Here is a 19,748-nt window from a genome sequence, read left to right as displayed (position 1 = left end):
ACAGCATATAAAACAGTAATTGCTGCTCCTGGAATTCGAGGAAATCACCGCCAGCACCTAAAATACCTCAAAAAAGGAGCAGCTCTTACAGCCAGAAATTTTTCCCGTCCTCCATCTTGGATTACCCAGAATCCAACCGTATGAGAGTGATTGCACACCTATCTTATTTTTGAGCTCTACCCATATTGCCTCAGTGGATGAACCCTCCAGTACTTCCTCTCTGAGCACAGCTGTAACATTCCCCCGATTAGTAATGCAACACTTCCACCTCTTCTACCTTCCGCTCTATCTCATCTAAAACAAGGAAACCCTGGAACATTGAGCAGCCAGTTCTGTCCCTCTCCAAACCAAGTCTCTGAAATAACCACAAAATCTTGGTCCCATGTACTGGTCCAGCCTAGCTTACCTATCATACTCCCTGCATTGAAACAAAAACACACCTCAGCCCATTTGTACCATTGTGTTCATTTACCTGTCTCTGCCTCTCCTTCCTTTCTGACTTACTAGTCCTAACATTTACCTTTACCTCAATTCCTCCACTTGGTGACCTGCTGCTCTGGTTCCCAGCCCCCACCACTCTAGTTAAAACCCTCCTGAGTTGCAGCAGCAAACCTCCCTAAACAAGGATATTGGTTCTGCTCCAGGTGAGGTACAACCTGTCCCTCATGGGTCACCCCTGCCCCAGAAGAGATCCCAATGATCTATGAACCTAAAACCCTGACCCCTGCACCAGCTCTTTCTTTCTGTTCCTTGCCTCACTAGCACATGGCATTTGAGATTACTCAAGGCAATTGAAGATATGTGGTGGTGGAGGGTTGTTTTTCAGACTGGAGGCCTGTGACCAGTGGAGTGCCACAAGGATCGGTGCTGGGTCCTTTACTTTTCGTCAGATATAGAAATGATTTGGATGTGAGCATGACAGGTATAGTTAGTAAATTTGCAGAGGACATCAAAATTGGAGATGTAGTGGACAGTGAAGAAGGTTCCTTCAGATTACAATGGGATCTTGATCAGATGGGCCAATGGGCTGAGGAGTGGCAGACGGAGTTTAATTTGGATAAATGCGAGGTGCTGCATTTTGGGAAAGCAAATCTTAGCAGGACTTATACACCTAATGGTAAGGTCCTAGGGAGTGTTGCTGAACAAAGAGACCTTGGAGTGCAGGTTCATAGCTCCTTGAAAGTGGAGTCACAGGTAGATAGGATAGTGAAGAAGGTGTTTGGTATGCTTTCCTTTATTGGTCAGAGTATTGAGTACAGGAGTTGGGAGGTCATGTTGCAGCTGTACAGGACATGGGTTAGGCCACTGTTGGAATATTGTGTGCAATTCTGGTCTCCCTCCTATTGGAAGAATGTTGCGAAACTTGAAAGGATTCAGAAAAGATTTACAAGGCTGTTGCCAGGGTTGGAGGATTGGAGCGTCAGAGGCTAAGGCGTGACCTTATAGAGGTTTATAAAATCATGAGGGGCATGGATAGGGTAAATAGAGAAAGTCTTTTCCCTGGGGTGGAGGACATAGAGGGCATAGGTTTAGGGTGAGAGGGGAAAGATATAAAAGAGACCTAAGGGGCAACTTTTTTATGCAGGGGGTGTTATGGAATGAGCTGCCAGAGGAAGTGGTGGAGGCTGGTACAATTGCAACATTTAAAAGGCATCTGGATGGGTATATGAATAGGAAGGGTTTGGAGGGATATGGGCTGGGTGCTGGCAGGTGGGACTAGATTGGGTTGGGATAGCTGATCGGCATGGACGGGTTGGACCGATGGGTCTGTTTCCATGCTGTACATCTCTATGACTCTATGACTCTAAATGGCAGATGGCGTTTAATCTGGGGAAGTGTAAGGTGCTGGACTTTGGAAGGTCAAATGTTAAGGCAAACTATACAGTTAACAGCAGGACCCTAAAGAGCATTAATGTACAGAGAGATCTTGGGGTTCAAGTCCATAGCTCCCTGAAATTGGCCACAAAAGTGGATAGGTTGGTAAAGATGACATTTGGCAAGCTTGCCTTTATTGGTCAGGGCACAAGTACAAGAGTCAGGTTGTCATGTTGTAGCTTTGTAAGACTTTGGTGATATAAATATTGCATTCACTTTATCTGTGGAATTCTCTGCTCAGTGAAGCTGTTAAAGCTACCTCGTTGAACGTTTTTAAGGTAAAGATAGATATCCTCTTGAACAGTAAATGAACTAAGGGTTACAGTGAGTGGGTGGGTGTGTAGAGCCGAGCCCATGAAAAGATCATCCATGATCTTATCGAATGGTGGAGCAGGCTCGAAAGGCCAGATGTTCTATTCCTCCTAATTCTTATGTTCATTTCTGGTTGCCACATTACAGGAAGGATTTAAAGAGTCTGGAGAGGGTACAGAAGACGTTTACCAGGATGATGCCTGGATCTGTGGGTATGAGCTATAAGGAGAGGCTAGAAAAACTCAAAGTTGTTTTCTCTGGAGCAGTGGAGACTGAGGGAAGACTTTGATAGAAGTCTATCAAATGATGAGATGCGTAGATAGGGTTGAAGGTCAGAATCTTTATCCCAGAGTTGGAATGTCTAATACTAAGGGGGAATGCATCTAAGGTGAGGGGGGGCAAAGTTCAAAAGAGATATGAGGGGCAAGTTTTATACAGAGAGTGCCGGGTGGTGGAGGGAGATACGGTAGGGGCATTTAAGCGACTTCTAGATAAGCACATCGATATGGAAGGAATGAGAGGCCTCTCCAAGGCCCCAAAGGACAACACTTGCGCCCACACCTCCCCCCTCACTTCTCTCCAAGGCCCCAAAGGAAACTTCCATATCCGCCACAGATTCACCTGCACCTCCACCCACATCATCTACTGCATCCGCTGCAGCCGGTGTGGCCTCCTCTATATTGGGGAGACAGGCCGCCTACTTGCGGAGCGATTCAGAGAGCACCTCTGGGCCACCCGGACGAACCAACCCAACCACCCTGTAGCACAGCATTTCAACTCCCCCTCCCACTCCACCGAGGATATGCAGGTCATTGGACTCATCCACCGCCAAACCACAACAACGCGACGGTCGGAGGAGGAGCGTCTTATCTTCCGACTGGGAACCCTCCAACCACAGCGGATGAACTTGGACTTCACCAGTTTCTTCATCCCTCCTCCCCCCACCTTGTCTCAGCCGAATCCCTCCAGCCCGGCACCGCCTTCCTGACCTGCAGTCTTCTTCTTGACCTCTCCGCCTCCATCCTACTCCGACCTATCACCCTCACCTTGACCTCTTTCCACCTATCACATTTCCAACGCCCCTCCTCCAAGTCCCTCCTCCCTACCTTTTATCTTCTCCTGCTGAACACTCTCTGCTCATTCCTGAAGAAGGGCCTGTGCCCAAAACGTCGAATCTCCTGTTCCCTGGATGCTGCCTGACCTGCTGTGCTGTTCCAGCAATAAAGTTTCAACACATGAGAGGATATGGACCAAGGGCAGGCAGAAAGGATGAGTTTCATTTGGCTTCATGTTTGGCACAGCATTGTGAGCCAAAAAGCTCATTCCTATACTGCTCTACGTTCTACATTCTTTCATATCTGCCAATTGGAGTCTGTGCTACAAGCATCATTTCTATAATTTTCCATGGACCATTACCCCAAATTACTGAGTTTAAAGCACTATCCACAGCCCTAGCTATGCAATTCACCAGCATTCTGGTCCCAGCAGGATTCAGGTGGACCCCATTTCATCGGTACAGCTCAGCTCCAGGACATCTCTGCAGGAGTTCCTCGGGGGAGTGTCCTAGGCCCAACCATCTTGAGCTGCTTCATCCATGACCTTGCCTCCATCATAAGATCAGAAGTGGGGTTGTTCACTGATGATTGCACAATGTTCAGCACCATTCACGACTCCTCAGATACTGAAGCAGTCCATGTTCAAATGCAGCACATTCTGGACAGTATCCAAGCTTGGCCTGACAAGTGGCAAGTAACAAATGCCAGGCTGTTAGACCATCACTGTAAGAAATATTTTAACCTCACCCCCCTTAACATTCAATTGTATTGCCACCTCTGAATCCCCTACGATGAACATCCATCAACAGTGTTGCCATAAAAGTTGACCAGAAACTCAACTGAACTCACCATATACATACTGTGGTTACAAGAGCAGGTCAGAGGCTAGGAATACTGGGGCAAATAACCCTTCACTACTATGCTCTGTCTTCAATTACTAAGCTAGTTCTGTATCCATCTTACCAGCTTATCCCATGTGACTTCACCTTTTGTACCAGCCCGTGAAAGAGATAGTGAAGGAGGAAAGTGGCAAGAGTAGAGAGGAAAGGGAAAAGTAAACAGGAGGGAAAGACAGAATGAAGTGAATGAAAGGATAATTGAAGGAAAATAATGAGGGTAGGATGACTGGGAAAGGAAAGGAAAGGCAGAATACAGAGAACAGTGAAGCAGGAGAGTGTACTGCAGAGAAGGAGGAAAGGTGGCAAAGAGAGAGGGAAGAGTAAAAGAGAGTGGGGAGTAGGAAATAAACAGCAATGAAAGGGAGGACGCTGGGTCAAAAGATGACTGTGGTTGAGTTGCGAACAATATTGAGGAGGATATATATCTTTAATTCTGGAATGGGATAAAGAATACCAGCCAAGAATGCTTGGGGAGGGGGTGAGGGAGAATGCAAACGTAAATATTCCTCTGCTGTTGATATTCCTTTTATACTGATTGTGACTTGATTACCTTGTTGGCTCGACACCTGGTTCCTTGGTAAACCATGTCTGGACTGCTGGAATCAGGTAACTTAGAAAATGTAGCTCGGCATACATATACTGTATTATTAAATCTGATGGTGGTGGATATAATATGGAAGATTCCTCCTCGGAGTGGAGCCGCATTTCCACCTGTACACTGGATTTTCCCACAGATTGCATGCCTGCAAAAGAGACACAATAACTTAGGACTTTGCCATTCTTCATTTCCTGAGGCTATTAATGGGACAAGCTCTGAACATGTGGGACTTATTCCCTACAAACATACTCTTAAATAACTTTATGGCTCTTTCAGCATATCAATATCTGGCTTTATTTGTGATTTTAAACTTCACAAGGTAAGGGAAGCTGAGACTGGAATGGAACCCAGGTCTCTGAGGCTGTGAGGTAGCAGTGCTAGACACTGAGCCACCGTTCCACCCTAAATATTCAGGGGCACAGGATAAAATCCCACTAGAATTTAACTTCACTTAATAAAATCTGGAGTTGAAATCTATTCTACATAACAGTGACCGTTAAACCTTATTTTCCTTTCTCAATGTTATTCATTTTGTGGGGTGTGGGTGTCACTGGCTGGGCCCACCATTTATTGCCCATCCCTAGTTGCCCCTTGAAAAGGTGGGGGTGAGCTGCCTTCTTGAACCGCTGCTGTCCATGTGCTGTGGGTTGACCCACAATGCCCCCAGGGGACGGAACTCTCGGGTTCTGACCCAGTGACAGTGAAGAAACAGCGATATATTTCCAAGTCAGGATGGTGAGTGGCTTGGAGGGGAACTTGAAGGCGTGGTGTTCCCACATTTCTGCTGCCCTTGTCTTTCTAGATGGAAGGTGCTGTTTAAGGATCTTTTGTGAATTTCTGCAGTGCATCTTGTGGATAATTCACACTGCTGCTGCTACTGCTGCTGCTGAGCATTGGTGCTGAAAGGCTAACCCAGTGGGCTGCTTTGTCCTGGATGGTATCAAGCTGCCTGAGTGTTGTTTGAACTGCACCCATCCAGGCAAGGGGGGAGTATTCCATCACACCCATGACTTGTGTCTTATAGACAGTGGACAGGCTTTGGGGAGTCAGGTGGTGAGTTACTCATTGCAGTATTCCTAGCCTCTGAACTGCTCTTGTAGCCACTGTGTTTATGTGGTGAATTCAACTGAGTTTGTGATCAATAATAACATCAAGGATGTTGACAGTGGGGGATTCAGTGATGGCAACATTCTTAAATATCAAGGGGCGATGGTTAGATTGTCTTTCGCTGGTGATGGTCACAGCCTGGCATTTGTGGGGTGCAAATGTTACTTGCCACTTGTCAGCCCAAGCCTGGATATTCCTGAAGAAGGGCTTATGCCCGAAACGTCGATTCTCCTGTTCCTTGGATGCTGCCTGACCTGCTGCGCTTTTCCAGCAACACATTTTCAGCTCTGGATATTGTCTAGACCTTGTTGCATTTGGACATGGACTACTTCAGTAGCAGAGGAGTTGTGAATAGTGCTGTACATTGTGCAATTATTGGTGAACATACCCACTTCTGACCTTAAGATGGAGGGAAGGTCATTGATGAAGCAGCTGAAGATGGTTGGGCCTTGGACACTACTCTGGGGAATTCCTGCAGAGATGTCCTGGAGATGAGAGACTGACCTCCAACAACCATGACTATCTTCCTGTGTGTCAGGTATGTCTCCAACCAGCGGAGCGTTTGCCCCTGATACCCAGTGATGCCAGTTTTGCCATGGCCCCTTGATGTAAAGGGCTGTCCCTCTCCCCTCCCCTCTGGAATTCAGTTCTTTTGGCTATGTTTGACCCAAGGCTGTAATGAGGTCAGGAGCTGAGTGGCCCTGGTGGAACCCAAACTGGGTGTCACTGAGCAGGTTATTGCTGAGCAGGTGCTGCTTGATAGCTCTGTTGATGAGACCTTCCATCACTTTACTGATGGTGGAGAGCAGACTGATGAGGCAGTAATTGGCAGGGTTGGATTTGTCCTGTTTCTTGATGTCATGTGGAGTGAATTGAATTGGCTGAAGACTGGTATCTGTGACGCTGGGGATCATTGGAGGAGGCTGAGATGGATCATCCACTCTGCAATTCTGGCTGAAGATTGTTGTGAATGCTCCAGCATTATCAGTGCTTATCTTTTGCACTGATGTGCTGGGAACCTCCATCATTGAGGATGGGGATATTTGTGGAGCCTCCCCTCCCAATGAGTTGTTTAATTGTCCACCATTATTCACGGCTAGATGTGGCAGGGTTGCAGAGCTTAGATCAGATCCATTGGTTGTTGGATTGCTTAGCTCTGTTTATCACTTGCTGCTCATGCTGTTCAGTGTGTAAGTAGTCCTGTTTGCTGGCTTCCCCAGGTTGACACCTCATTTCCAGGTCTGGTCCACTGAACCAGGGTTGATCCCCTGGCTTGATGCTAATGGTTGAGTGGGGGAAATGCCATGCCATGAGGTTACAGATTGTGCTGGAGTACAATTCTGCTGCTGTTCATGGCCCACAGCACTTATGGATGTCAGTCTTGAGTTGGTAGATCGGGACATCCCTGAAGCACTGTGGGTCATCAACACCACCAACATTTATCATAAAATAAAACTTTGGTTCACTGACACCCTTTCGAGAAATTTGCCATTTTTTACATTCATTCACAACATGCAGATCAGGCCAGCATTTATTGGCCATCCTTAACTGAGTTAAGAGTCAACCTTATTGCCGTCATTCTGGAATCAACTGTAAGCCATGTTAAGTAAAGACAACAGTTCCCCCCCCTTCAGTAGTGAACCAGTTGAGTTTTTTTATGATGATTGACAGTGCTTTCATGTCCCATACTTAAAATTAAATTCAAATTCCATTATCTGTCATTGCACGTTTCAAACCTGGGTCCCCAGAACATTCCTGAAAATTCCTGAAGAAGGGCTCATGCCCGAAACGTCGATTCTCCTGTTCCCTGGATGCTGCCTGACCTGCTGCGCTTTTCCAGCAACACATTTTCAGCTCCCCAGAACATTACTTGGATCTCAGAATTAATAGTCTGACCTAGGCCTGACCTTCACACAACTGCAGACACACAGCAATGTGGCTGACACAACTGTTCTCCAAAATGGCTCAGTAAACCACTTGGTTCAAGGGCAATTAGGGATGGAGCAATACATGCTGGCCTTGTCAATGACACCCACATAGATGGAAGAAAGGAAATGGAACTGAGGTAACTGGTGGTTTGGATTTCTCCTGCTTTATCTGTGGCAAAGATACAGGTGACAACTTTTCCACATGGTCATGTACATACCGATGTACATTATATATTTGACTAGGGCTGCGGCCAGTTCTGGAGAACTACCCTTCAATACTACAATCAGGATATTGTCAGACCCAGTGCCATTGCTGTATCCAATGCTTCCTGTCATTTGTTGATTTAGAAGGCAAAGATAGATCACTCCACATGCTTCTGGCTGACATCTTTGCAAACAAGGGAGAAACGGTCACTGAACCCAAAACATTAACTCTGATTTCTCTCCACAGATGTTGCCAGACCTGCTGAAACTTTCCAGCAACTTCTGTTTTTGTTTCTGATTCCCAGCAGCATCTGCAGTGCATTTGTTTTCTCTTCCCAAGCACAGATGTCCTGGATTCTCCCACAATTCAGAATGGGAATGTTACAGTCATAGAGATCTACAGCACAGAAAATGTTTTTGAAGACTTCTCCTTCAAATTGCTCTGAATACCAAAACATACTGGTTCCTCAACTTTGAAAACATATTTTGGCTTTCTGTTCGTCCTATCTCCATGGAGATTTTCACATGTTCATGTTATTCTCCGTTTGGCACCCTGTTGACTATTCATGAAGCAATATCTTAGTGTTCCAACTGCTTACCTTCCTATCTAACCTCACAGTGTCAGCAAAATTCGATTTAAAAATGCCTATTGTTTCATCTATGTAATTAGTTGCTCCCTGTGGTGCATGACTAGTTATACCTGCAAATCCAAAGTGACAGAATTACAGATTCAGTTACTGCAGGGAAACAGACCATTCGACCTGTCAGACCCATACTGCCTCTTGAATGAGTAATTCTACTAATGCCATTCACCACCTCCTCCCAGTAACCCAGTATAGGTGCCCTGGTTTACAAACTCTTGACCTGATTAGCAAGGTTAGATTAGATTACTTACAGTGTGGAAACAGGCCCTTCAGCCTAACAAGTCCACACCGCCCCGCCGAAGCACAACCCACCCATACCCCTACATTTACCCCTTACCTAACACTACGGGCAATTTAGCATGGCCAATCCACCTAACCTGCACTTTTTTGAACTGTGGGAGGAAACCCGGAGGAAACCCACGCAGACACGGGGAGAATGTGCAAACTCCACACAGTCAGTTGCCTGAGGCGGGAATTGAACCCGGGTCTCTGGTGCTGTGAGACAACTGTGCCACCGTGCCGCCCAGATCCCATCTGAATATTAATCTTTTAGATCCAACATCTGAATTTTTGCACACATTTACAAATGGCTGTTTTCTATTGTACTGGATTGTGTTCTGAGTTGCATACAGATCAACTTTGGAAAGTAGTCAGGAACTGAACCTGTTCATAACCCAGGGATCGTTTATACATCCAAATCCCTTTGGGAAGTTTCAACTGAGTGCCTCCGAGGTGTTTACTCACTTGCTTTTTGGAAAAGCTTTTCCCCATGTCACCATTTCTTCTTTTGAAAATTAGACCTCCACCTCTCCTGCTAGAACAGTTTTTCACTTGTGTACTCTGTACAGACCTGTCATAATCAGATCACCTTAACCAAATCTCCTTCCAAACTTCCCTGTACCAAGGTGAACAGTGTCAACCACTTTAATCTAACTATGCAAATTAAGTTATTCATCCTTGGAATCATTGCTATTAATCTTTTATCATACACTCTCTAAAGTCTTTTAAAACCACTTTTGCCTGGGGAAATGTGTTCAAATCCCATCACAGTATACAGTGGAACTGAAATTCAACAAAATCCTAGATTAAAAAGCTGATGACCCATAATCATGCTTGTTGTTAAAATATACCTGGTTTATTAAGTATAGAAATTTAAGTATAGAAAGGGGATTGACAAAGTAGCTGTCATAGAATCCCAAAGGTGTGGAAGCAGGCCATTCGGCCCATCGAGTCTGTACTGACCCTCTGCCCAGCATCCCACCCAGACCCACATCCCTACCCTATCCCCATAACCCTGCATTAACCATAGCTAATCCAGCTAGCCTGCACATCTCTGGACACTATGGGCAATTTAGCATGGCCAATCCACCCTAACCTGCACATCCCTGGACACTATGGGCAATTTAGCATGGCCAATCCACCCTAACCTGCACATCTCTGGACACTATGGGCAATTTAGCATGGCCAATCCACCCTAACCTGCACATCCCTGGACACTATGGGCAATTTAGCATGGCCAATCCACCCTAACCTGCACATCCCTGGACACTATGGGCAATTTAGCATTGCCAATCCACCCTAACCTGCAGATCCCTGGACACTATGGGCAATTTAGCATGGCCAATCCACCCTAACCTGCACATCCCTGGACACTATGGGCAATTTAGCATGGCCAATCCACCCTAACCTGCACATCCCTGGACACTATGGGCAATTTAGCATGGCCAATCCACCCTAACCTGCACATCCCTGGACACTATGGGCAAGTTAGCATGGCCAATCCACCCTAACCTGCACATCCCTGGAGACTATGGGCAATTTAGCATGGCCAATCCACCCTAACCTGCACATCCCTGGACACTATGGGCAATTTAGCATGGCCAATCCACCCTAACCTGCACATCCCTGGAGACTATGGGCAATTTAGCATGGCCAATTCACCCTAACCTGAACATCTTCGGATGGTGGGAGGAAACTAAAGTATCCAAGGAAACCGACACAAACACTAGGAGAATGTGCAAACTCCTCACAGATAGCCGCCCAAAGCTGGAATCGAACCCAGGTCTCTGGCACTGTGAGGCAACAGTGCTAACAACTGAGCCACTATCATTCAGAGAAGAAAATATGCCAACCTCACCTGGTCTGGTCAGTACTCCAGACCAACAGCCATGTGGTTGACTCTAAGTAGCAGTTAGGGATGGGCAGTAAATGCTTACTTAGCCAGCACCACCCACATCCCAAGACAAATTCTTAAAAATCTGCAGTTTACTGACAAACTTACTCAATGGTGCATTTTACGTAATTATTTTGTTCATCCGTGCCACAGTTCCCAAACTCGTTTCCAACTGTATTTGTAGCTTGATAACAGGCTTCTGGAGCAGATTGCGCACCTATTTGAGAGACAGTGGGAGAATTTTTTAAAATTCCACAGAATACAGAGGCTAAACTAATCCATGCCACACTCACCTCCTCCACAACTCAGCTGGTTTCTGACTGATAAAGAAAAGAGGGAATGGAGAATGTCAGTTACAGAGAAATGGAGGATTGACAGGTGGGGGTTGGGGGGGTGGGGTTTGCCACCCCATGATGAGAGTGACAAGCACAATGGCTCCAATTGTGAGAAGTTGATGGCCTAGTGGTATTATCGCTGGACTACTCATAGAGTATAAAATCCTTACAGTACAGAAAGATGTCAATTTAACACATCAAGCCTGCATCAACCCTCCAAACAACATCCCTCCAAAATCCACCCTCACCCTATCCCTGCAGGTTAGATGGCTAATCCACCTAACCTGCATATGCCTGGACACTATGGGCAATTTAGCATGGCCAATCCACCTAACATCTGTGGACCGTTGGAGGAAACTGGAGCACCCAGAGGAAACCTGCACAGACACAGGGAGAATATACAGACTCCACAGCTGGAATCAAACCAGGTCCCTGGCATTGTGAGGGAGCAGTGCTCACCAGTGAGCCACCCATGGCATCGGAGTCAGGAACAGGACCAGATTGGGATTGCATAGGGGCCAGGATCAGATTGGGAAGGAGTTGGGAACAGGACCAGATTGGGATTGCATAGGGGCCAGGATCAGATCGGGATTGCATTGGGAACAGGACCAGATTGGGATTGCATTGGGAACAGGATCAGATCGGAATTGCATTGGGAACAGGATCAGAGTGGATGCAGTTGGAACAGTGTCAAACTGGGATGGAGTTGGAATTGAACCTGGATTGCTTTTGCTGTGAGGAAGCAATACTAACCGCTGTGCCACCCTTATCTAGAGATCTGTTAATCAGGCAATGTTCTGGGAAACCAGTTTGAATCTTGCCATGGCAGATGTTGGAGTTTGAATTCAGTTTTAATGGTCTAACGATGACCATGAATCCATTGTCGATTGTTGGAAAAACCCAACTGGTTCACTAACGTCCTTTTGGAAAGGAAATCTGCCATCCTCACCTGGTCTGGCCTACATGTGGCTCTAGACCCACATCAATGTGGTTGACTCTTAACTGCCCTCTGGGTAATCAGGGACGAGCAATAAATGCTGCCCAGCCAGTGATGCCCTCATCACGTGAATGAATTAAGAATAAACTTCCCACAAGGTCTCCAATGGAGAATTGGTCTCCCTGACCTGTCCGAGCAACCCCAAATCCCACTTGGAGATTCAACAGTCACCATTTTGCTGCTTATGTTTCAAGATGGGGCCAACACAGTAAATAATGTTCGGGTTTGTTGGAGCCTGTCCATTCCAGGTTGGCAGCACTGTTTTCTCTTTGTACTTTTCATCTTATTTTCTCTTTTTTTCCTTTCTTCTTCAGTGTCAGTGGGCTGGTGACTACAATGTTGGCAGCATGGACAAGGGCTCCTAGCGATGGTGGTGGTGCCCAGAGTGTGGATCCCTGAAGGTGGTAGACCTGGTGCTTGGACTCCTGGCACCAGTAGACCCGGAGACTGGACTCTGGTGATAGCAGTGCCCAGACTGGGGACTCCTAGTGGTGTATGCCCGGAGCCTGCACTTGGCAGTGGCTGTGCCCAGAGTGGAATCTCCTGGCAGCAGTAGTTGCACTTGGCAGTCGCAGTCGTGCATGGATCAGGGACTCCTGGTAGTGGTAGGCCCAGAGCCTGGACTCTTCTCCTGGCAGAGGTAGGCCGGAGCCTGGACTCCTGGTGGACATAGAGTCATAGAGATGTACAGCATGGAAACAGACCCTTCAGTCCAACCTGTCCATGCTGACCAGATATCCCAACACAATCTAGTCCCACCTGCCAGCACCCGGCCCATATCCCTCCAAACCCTTCCTATTCATATACTCATCCAAATGCCTCTTAAATGTTGCAATTGTACCAGCCTCCACCCTTCCTCTGCAGCTCATTCCATACACAAACTATCCTCTGTGTGAAAAAGTTACCCCATAGGTCTCTTTTATATCTTTCCCCTCTCACCCTAAACCTATGGCATCTAGTACTGGACTCCCTGACCCCAGGGAAAAGACTTTGCCTATTTATCCTATCCATGTCCCTCATAATTTTGTAAACCTCTATAAGGTCACCCCTCAGCCTCTGACGCTCCAGGGAAAACAGCCCCAGCCTGTTCAGCCTCTCCCTATAGCTCAAATCCTCCAACCCTGGCAACATCTTTGTAAATCTTTTCTGAACCCTTTCAAGTTTCACAACATCTTTCCGATAGGAAGGAGACCAGAATTGCATGCAATATTCCAACAGTGGCCTAACCAATGTCCTGTACAGCCACAACATGACCTTCCAACACCTGTACTCAATGCTCTGACCAATAAAGGAAAGCATACCAAATGCCTTCTTCACTGTTCTATCTACCTGCGACTCCACTTTCAAGGAGCTATGAACCTGCACGCCAAGGTCTCTTTGTTCAACAACGCTCCCTAGGACCTTACCATTAAGTGCTAAGATTTGCTTTCCCATCCTTGTAGTGGTAGGCCCGGAGCCTGAACTCTTGATTGTGTTGCACAGAGCAGGGACTCCTGGCAGTGCCTGAAGTGGAGCCTGGAGTCTTGGTGGAGTCAGCAAGGCGGCAGTAGTAATGGAGTTGAGGTGTCCTCAGGCATTGGAGTTGTTGTTGGTGTTCCTACAGAGAGACCCGAAGAAGACCCGAACACCTTGCAGAAAGCCATGCTTGAGACCCCAATTTGAATAGAAGATGAACTCTTATTTAAATAATTTCTTTTTATCCTTGTTGCACCTGAAGATGGCATTGGATTGTGTAGACAAAAACACTTTTTATTTTATCTTCAAGGTTTTTGTGATAATAAACAAATCATTCATTCATAGGAGGTGTCTCTCCATATTAAAAAGGATAGGTGCACCGGCCACAATTATTTGATTGCAACTCGCCAAAACTGGGGACCAACTTGCCCTGAAAGTCAAGGCACAGTTGGAGATCTGTCACCATGTGCAGCTAAACACGCTGTCACCGGGGCAACTGCACATGGTGACTGAACTCCAGCTTGAAATATTGAAATGAAAAGAAATTGACTAAAGTACAAAGACAACTTCCCTACATTCTACATGTACAAATTGTGAAATATCCTAAGAAATAGAAACATAAATGGACCACACAGCCCTTTGAGCTTGTCCAATGGTTCAACAAGATCATGTTTGATTTTTGATCTTCATGTCACTTTTCTGCCAGATCTCAATATCCCTTAAAGCTATGAACATAAGATTTATGAAATGTTTTACTGAAGTATTATCAAACAAAATTTAGCATAAGCTGTCTTGTGGATGGGGAGAGATGTAAAATGATTTCTCTTCTTCTGTTTGTTAGTTTTTCTACTGAAAAAGGCTGCTCTGTATTTTCTAGGAGGAAGTGAGGATTGAAGATGCGGGAGATCAGAGTCGAGAGTGAGGTGCTGGGAAAGCACAGCAGGTCAGGCAGCATCCGAGGAGCAGGAGGATCAATGTTCCAGGCATAAGTCCCAATGAAGGGCTTAAGCCTGAAACGTCGATTCTCCGGCTCCTCGGATGCTGCCTGACCTGCTGTGCTTTCCCAGCACCACACTCTGGACTCCGGTTTGTGTTTCCCCTAAACCACCAGTTCATGAAGTCCAAAATCACCCAAAACAAACTTTGTTTAGGGTTACAGGAATGGACTGGTGTATTCAAGCATTCATAGACAGGGAATGATTGTCATAATACATATTCATACATGTGCACAAGCATACTAGGAGCCAGTGGGCATGGGTGAGGTCTTAAATGAATACTTCTCATCCGTATTCACAGGCATTGTAGCCGGAAATACCAGTTAGGATTGTGAGGTCTTGGTCACTTTTAGAATAATAAGGAGGAGGTGTTAGATGTTTTAGTGGGCATAAAAGTGCATAAACTCTCACGGCCTGATAAAATATCTCCCGGCTGCTATGGGAGCAAAGGTACATGTTACTGGGGCCCTGACAGTGATATTTAGTAATTCATTGACTACAGATGAAGTGGCAGAACTGGAGGATAGCTAATGTGGTTGCTTTGTTCAAGAAGGGCAGCAGGGATAGACCAGGTAATGACAGACTAGCTAGTCTTGACATCAATGGTAAGGAAATTACTGGAAAACATTCTGAGGGACAGTAATAATCAACACTTGAAAAGACAGGGACTGATCAGAGATAATCAATATGGATTTGTTAGAGAAAGAGATTCTGTCTGACTACTTTAATTGAGAAAAAGTGATGGAAAGGGTAGTGGATGACATGGACTTCAGCAAGGGCTTTGACAAGGTCCATTTGGATGGCTGGTCCAAAAGGCAAGACCAGCAACCTGAAACAAGGATGCTACAGACCAGTGGCCCTGCGCAGAACGTGGTGGGAGCGGTCAGACCACATGGTAGCCCCCTGTACCGGTCTGCTGTGGAGAGACTTTGGAAGGACGGTGATGTTTGCCTTTTTAACTTTGCTTTTTGTTGTTCTGCCCTATGGTTAGACTGTGTATAGCTGGAATGTAACTTCTTTTTAATTCATTTCTCTATTCTGTAACCAAGGATTGTACCCAGGAACCTAAGATGGTGCTGTAAGTGGCCACTTATAAACTTTTCACTGTACTCACGTGAGTACGTATGACAATAAAGCTCATTCAATTCACTCAATTCAAATCAGCCCATGTGATCAAAGGCAAGCTAACAAACTGGATCCAAACTTGACTTACAAACAGAAAGGAAAGGGCGATGAAGGTGGAATGCTTTTGCAGTTGGAAGCCTGTGGCTAGTGGCGTACCACAGGAATCAGTGCTGGGACCGCTACTGTTTTCATTAATGACTTGGTTGTGAATGTAAAAGGTACCATTAGTAAGGTTCCAGATGACATGAAAATTGGTGCTGTTGTTAATTGTGAGGAAGATGTAATCGAGGAGGATATTGGTCAGATGGTAAATTAGGCAGAACAATAACAGATGAAATTTAATCCCGATAAGTACAAGGTGATGCATTTTGGGAGGTCTAATATGGGAAGGATATCCACAGTATATGGTTTCTCCCTAGGGAATACAGCCTATGTATGGCATGGATATGTATGGCAAGGAAACAGACCCTTTGGTTCAAATTGTCCATACCAACCAGACTTCCTAAATTAATCTTGCCAGCATTTGGCCCATATCCCTTTCAGCCCTTGTAATTGTACCAGCCTCCACCATTAAGATTGGTAAGTCTCCAGGGCCAGACCAGATTTATCCCAGGCTGCTCCGGTAAGTGAAAAAGGAGGTTGCTAAGCCGCTGGCGAGGATATTTGTCTCCTCACTCTTCACGGGAGTCATACCAGAGGATTGGAAGGAGGCGAATGTTGTTCCTCTTTTCAAGAAGGGGAATAGGGAAATCCCTGGCAATTACAGACCAGTCAGTCTTACATCTGTGGTCAGCAAAGTTTTGGAAAGAATTCTGAGGGATAGGACTTACGACTATTTGGCAAAGCATAGCGTGATTAAAGGCAGTCAGCATGGCTATGTGAGGGGCAGGTCATGCCTCACAAATCTTATTGAGTTCTTTGAGAAGGTGTCAAGACAGATCGACGACAGTCGAGCAGTGGATGTGCTGTATATGGACTTTAACAAGGCATTTGATAGCGTTCCCCATGGGTAGGCTCATTCATAAAGTCAGGAAGTTTGGGATACGGGGAGATTTGGCTATCTGAATTCAGAATTGGTTGGCTGACAGAAGGCAGAGAGTGGTTGTAGATGGGAAGTATTCTGCCTGGAGGACAGTGTTGCATGGGGTGCCGCAGGGCTCTGTTCTTGGGCCTCTGCTCTTTGTAGTTTTATAAATGACTTGGATGAGGAGGTTGAGGGGTGGGTTAGTAAATTTGCAGATGACACAAAGGTTGGAGGTGTCGTCGATAGTATAGAGGGTGACTGCAGGCTGCAGCATGACATAGACAGGATGCAGAGCTGGGCTGAGAAATGGCAGATGGAGTTCAACCTGGATAAATGCAAAGTGATGCATTTTGGAAGATCGAACTCAAATGCTGATTATAGGATTAAAGACAGGACTCTTGGCAGTGTGGAGGAACAGAGGGATCTGGGTGTGCAAGTACATTGATCCCTCAAAGTTGCCACCCAAGTGGATAGGGTTGTTAAGAAAGCGTATGATGTTTTGGCTTTCGTTAACAGGGGGATCGAGTTTAAGAGCCGCGAGGTTTTGCTGCAGCTCTACAAGTCCTTGGTGAAACCACACTTGGAATATTGTGTCCAGTTCTGGTCACCCTACTATAGGAAAGATACAGAGGCTTTGGAGAGGCTGCAAAGAAGGTTTACCAGGATGCTGCCTGGAGTGGAGGGCTTGCCTTAGGAAGAAAGGTTGAATAAGCTCAGACCTTTGTCTCTGGAGAGAAGGAGGAAGAGAGGAGGCCTGATCAAGGTGTACAAGATAATGAGTTGAATAGATAGAGTCAATAGCCAGAGACTTTTCCCCAGGGCAGGATTGACTGGTACGAGAAGTCATAGTTTGAAGATATTAGGAGGAAGGTATAAAGCAGACGTCAGAGGTAGGTTCTTTACACAGAGAGTTGTAAATACATGGAATGCGTTGCCAGCTGTGGTGGTGGAAGCAAAGTCATTGGGGACATTTAAGCGACTGCTAGTCATGCACATGGATAGCAGTGAGTTGAGGGGTGTGTAGGTTAAGTCACTATATTTGACATTAGGATAATATCTCGGCACAATATCGTGGTGTACTTTTCTGCTCTGTGCTGTACTTTTCTATGTTCTATTTCCTTTGGCAGTTCATTCCATACATGCACCACCCTCTATATGAAAACATTGCCCCTCAGGTCCCTTTTAAATCTTTCCACTCTCACCTTAAACCTATACTCTCTAGTTTTGGACTCCTCTACGCTGAGGAAAAGACCTCGTCTCTTTACCCTATCCATGCCTCTCATAGAATCACAGAGTCATAGAGATGTACAGCATGGAAACAGACCCTTCGGTCCAACCTGTCCATGCCGACCAGCTATCCCAACCCAATCTAGTCCCAACTGCCAGCACACAGTCCATTCCCCTCCAAACCCTTCCTATTCATATACTCATCCAGATGCCTCTTAAATGTTGCAATTGTACCAGCCTCCACCACATCCTCTGGCAGCTCATTCCATACACATACCACCCTCTGTGTGAAAAAGTTGCCCCTTAGGTCTCTTTTACATCTTTCCCCTCTCACCCTAAAGCTATGCCCTCTAGTTCTGGACTCCCCGACCTCAGGAAAAGACTTTGTCTATTTACCCTATCCATGCCCCTCAGAATTTTATAAACCTCTATAAGGTCACCCCTCGGCCTCCGACGCTCCAGGGAAAACAGCCCCAGCCTGTTCAGCCTCTCCCTATAGCTCAAACCCTCCAACCCTGGCAACATCCTTGTAAATCTTTCTGAACTCTTTCAAGTTTCACTGAGGAACAAAGACACCTTGGTGAAAGTTCAGAGATCCCTGAAGATGTCAGCACAGGTAGACAAGGTGGGGAAGAAGGCACAAGGGATGCTTGCCTTCATTAATGGAGTGTAGAACTTAGGAGAAAGGAAGTTTTAATACAACTTTATAAAACATTGGTTAGGTCATAGATGCATACAGTGTATGGTTCTTGTTGCCCTGCTACAGAAAGGATATTATCAAACTGGAGATGGTTCTTAAAACATTTACCATGATGTTGCGGGGAACATCATGAGATAGATTTTAGATTTTATTGTCACGGGTACCCAAGTACAGAAGTACAGGAGTACAGTGGAATGTGTATAACGACGCCACACATGGCACCATCTTAAATACCAAGGTAGCTAGATACAAAAAAAAGCTTAGGTACAAAGTAGTACGATAAACTAGCTTCCATTAGTTTCTACTAATGTTTTTCATTGTTTAAACGAGAAAAATAAAGGAATACGTTATAAGTTCAACAGTCCTCGCTGAGTCCTCTGCATATCTTACTCAGCTGTCTGTTCTCGATGCCGCTATCGCAGATGCTGTCGCTGTTGTTGGAATTGCCATCTGTCCAATCTTCCCCAGTGTCTCGAGAACATGCCCGGGCAGGATACACTCACACACCGAGCTCAGACTTCGCCATTAACCACAGACAGACTGGCCGACATACCACCAAGAGACCAGGCTGAAAGCCGCCAAGAGACCAGGCCGGGATCCACCATGACCTGCCGGGAGACCAGGCCGGGATCCACTATGAGTCGCTGGGAGACCAGGCTGGGATCCACCGTGAGCTGCTGGGAGACCAGGCTGGGATCCACTGTGAGCCGCTGGGAGACCAGGCTGGGACACACCATGAGCCACTGGGGGAACAGGCCAGGATCCACCATAAGCTGCTGGGAGACCAGGCCGGGATCCACCATGAGCCGCTGGGAGACCAGGCCGGGACACACCATGAGCCGCTGAGGGACTAGGCCGGGATCCACCATGAGCCGCTGGGAGACCAGGCTGGGACACACCATGAGCCGCTGGGAGACCAGGCCGGGATCCACTATGAGCTGCCGATGGACCAGGCTGGGATCCACCATGAGCTGCCAAGGGACCAGGCTGGGATCCACCATGAGCTGCCGGGAGACCAGGCCGGGATCCACCGTGAGCCGCTGGGATACCAGGCTGGGATCCACCATGAGCTTCTGGGAGACCAGGCCGGGATCC

The 19,748-nt window shown here is 46.4% G+C and overlaps 1 protein-coding gene across 1 annotated transcript in view; it reads right to left on the bottom strand.

Annotated features, from left to right (window-relative positions):
- Window positions 1-19,748, bottom strand: part of LOC148152293 (disintegrin and metalloproteinase domain-containing protein 12-like) — a 236,154-nt gene that overhangs the window by 39,298 nt on the left and 177,108 nt on the right. Inside the window, exons 15-16 of the mRNA XM_087985877.1 lie at window positions 10,904-11,012; window positions 4,692-4,884 (exon numbers count right to left, since the gene is read on the bottom strand). Of these exons, the coding sequence (XP_087842003.1) occupies window positions 4,692-4,884; window positions 10,904-11,012 (302 nt within the window). The remainder of the gene's footprint in view (window positions 1-4,691; window positions 4,885-10,903; window positions 11,013-19,748) is intronic.

The sequence above is a fragment of the Chiloscyllium plagiosum genome, unplaced genomic scaffold (assembly GCF_037043375.1).
Source record: "Chiloscyllium plagiosum isolate Xiang-an unplaced genomic scaffold, Cpla_swu_hap1 HiC_scaffold_1, whole genome shotgun sequence".
Classification (NCBI taxonomy): Eukaryota; Metazoa; Chordata; class Chondrichthyes; order Orectolobiformes; family Hemiscylliidae; genus Chiloscyllium; species Chiloscyllium plagiosum.
Note: the sequence above shows the minus strand (reverse complement) of the source record. Positions and strands in the feature narration are given on the sequence as shown.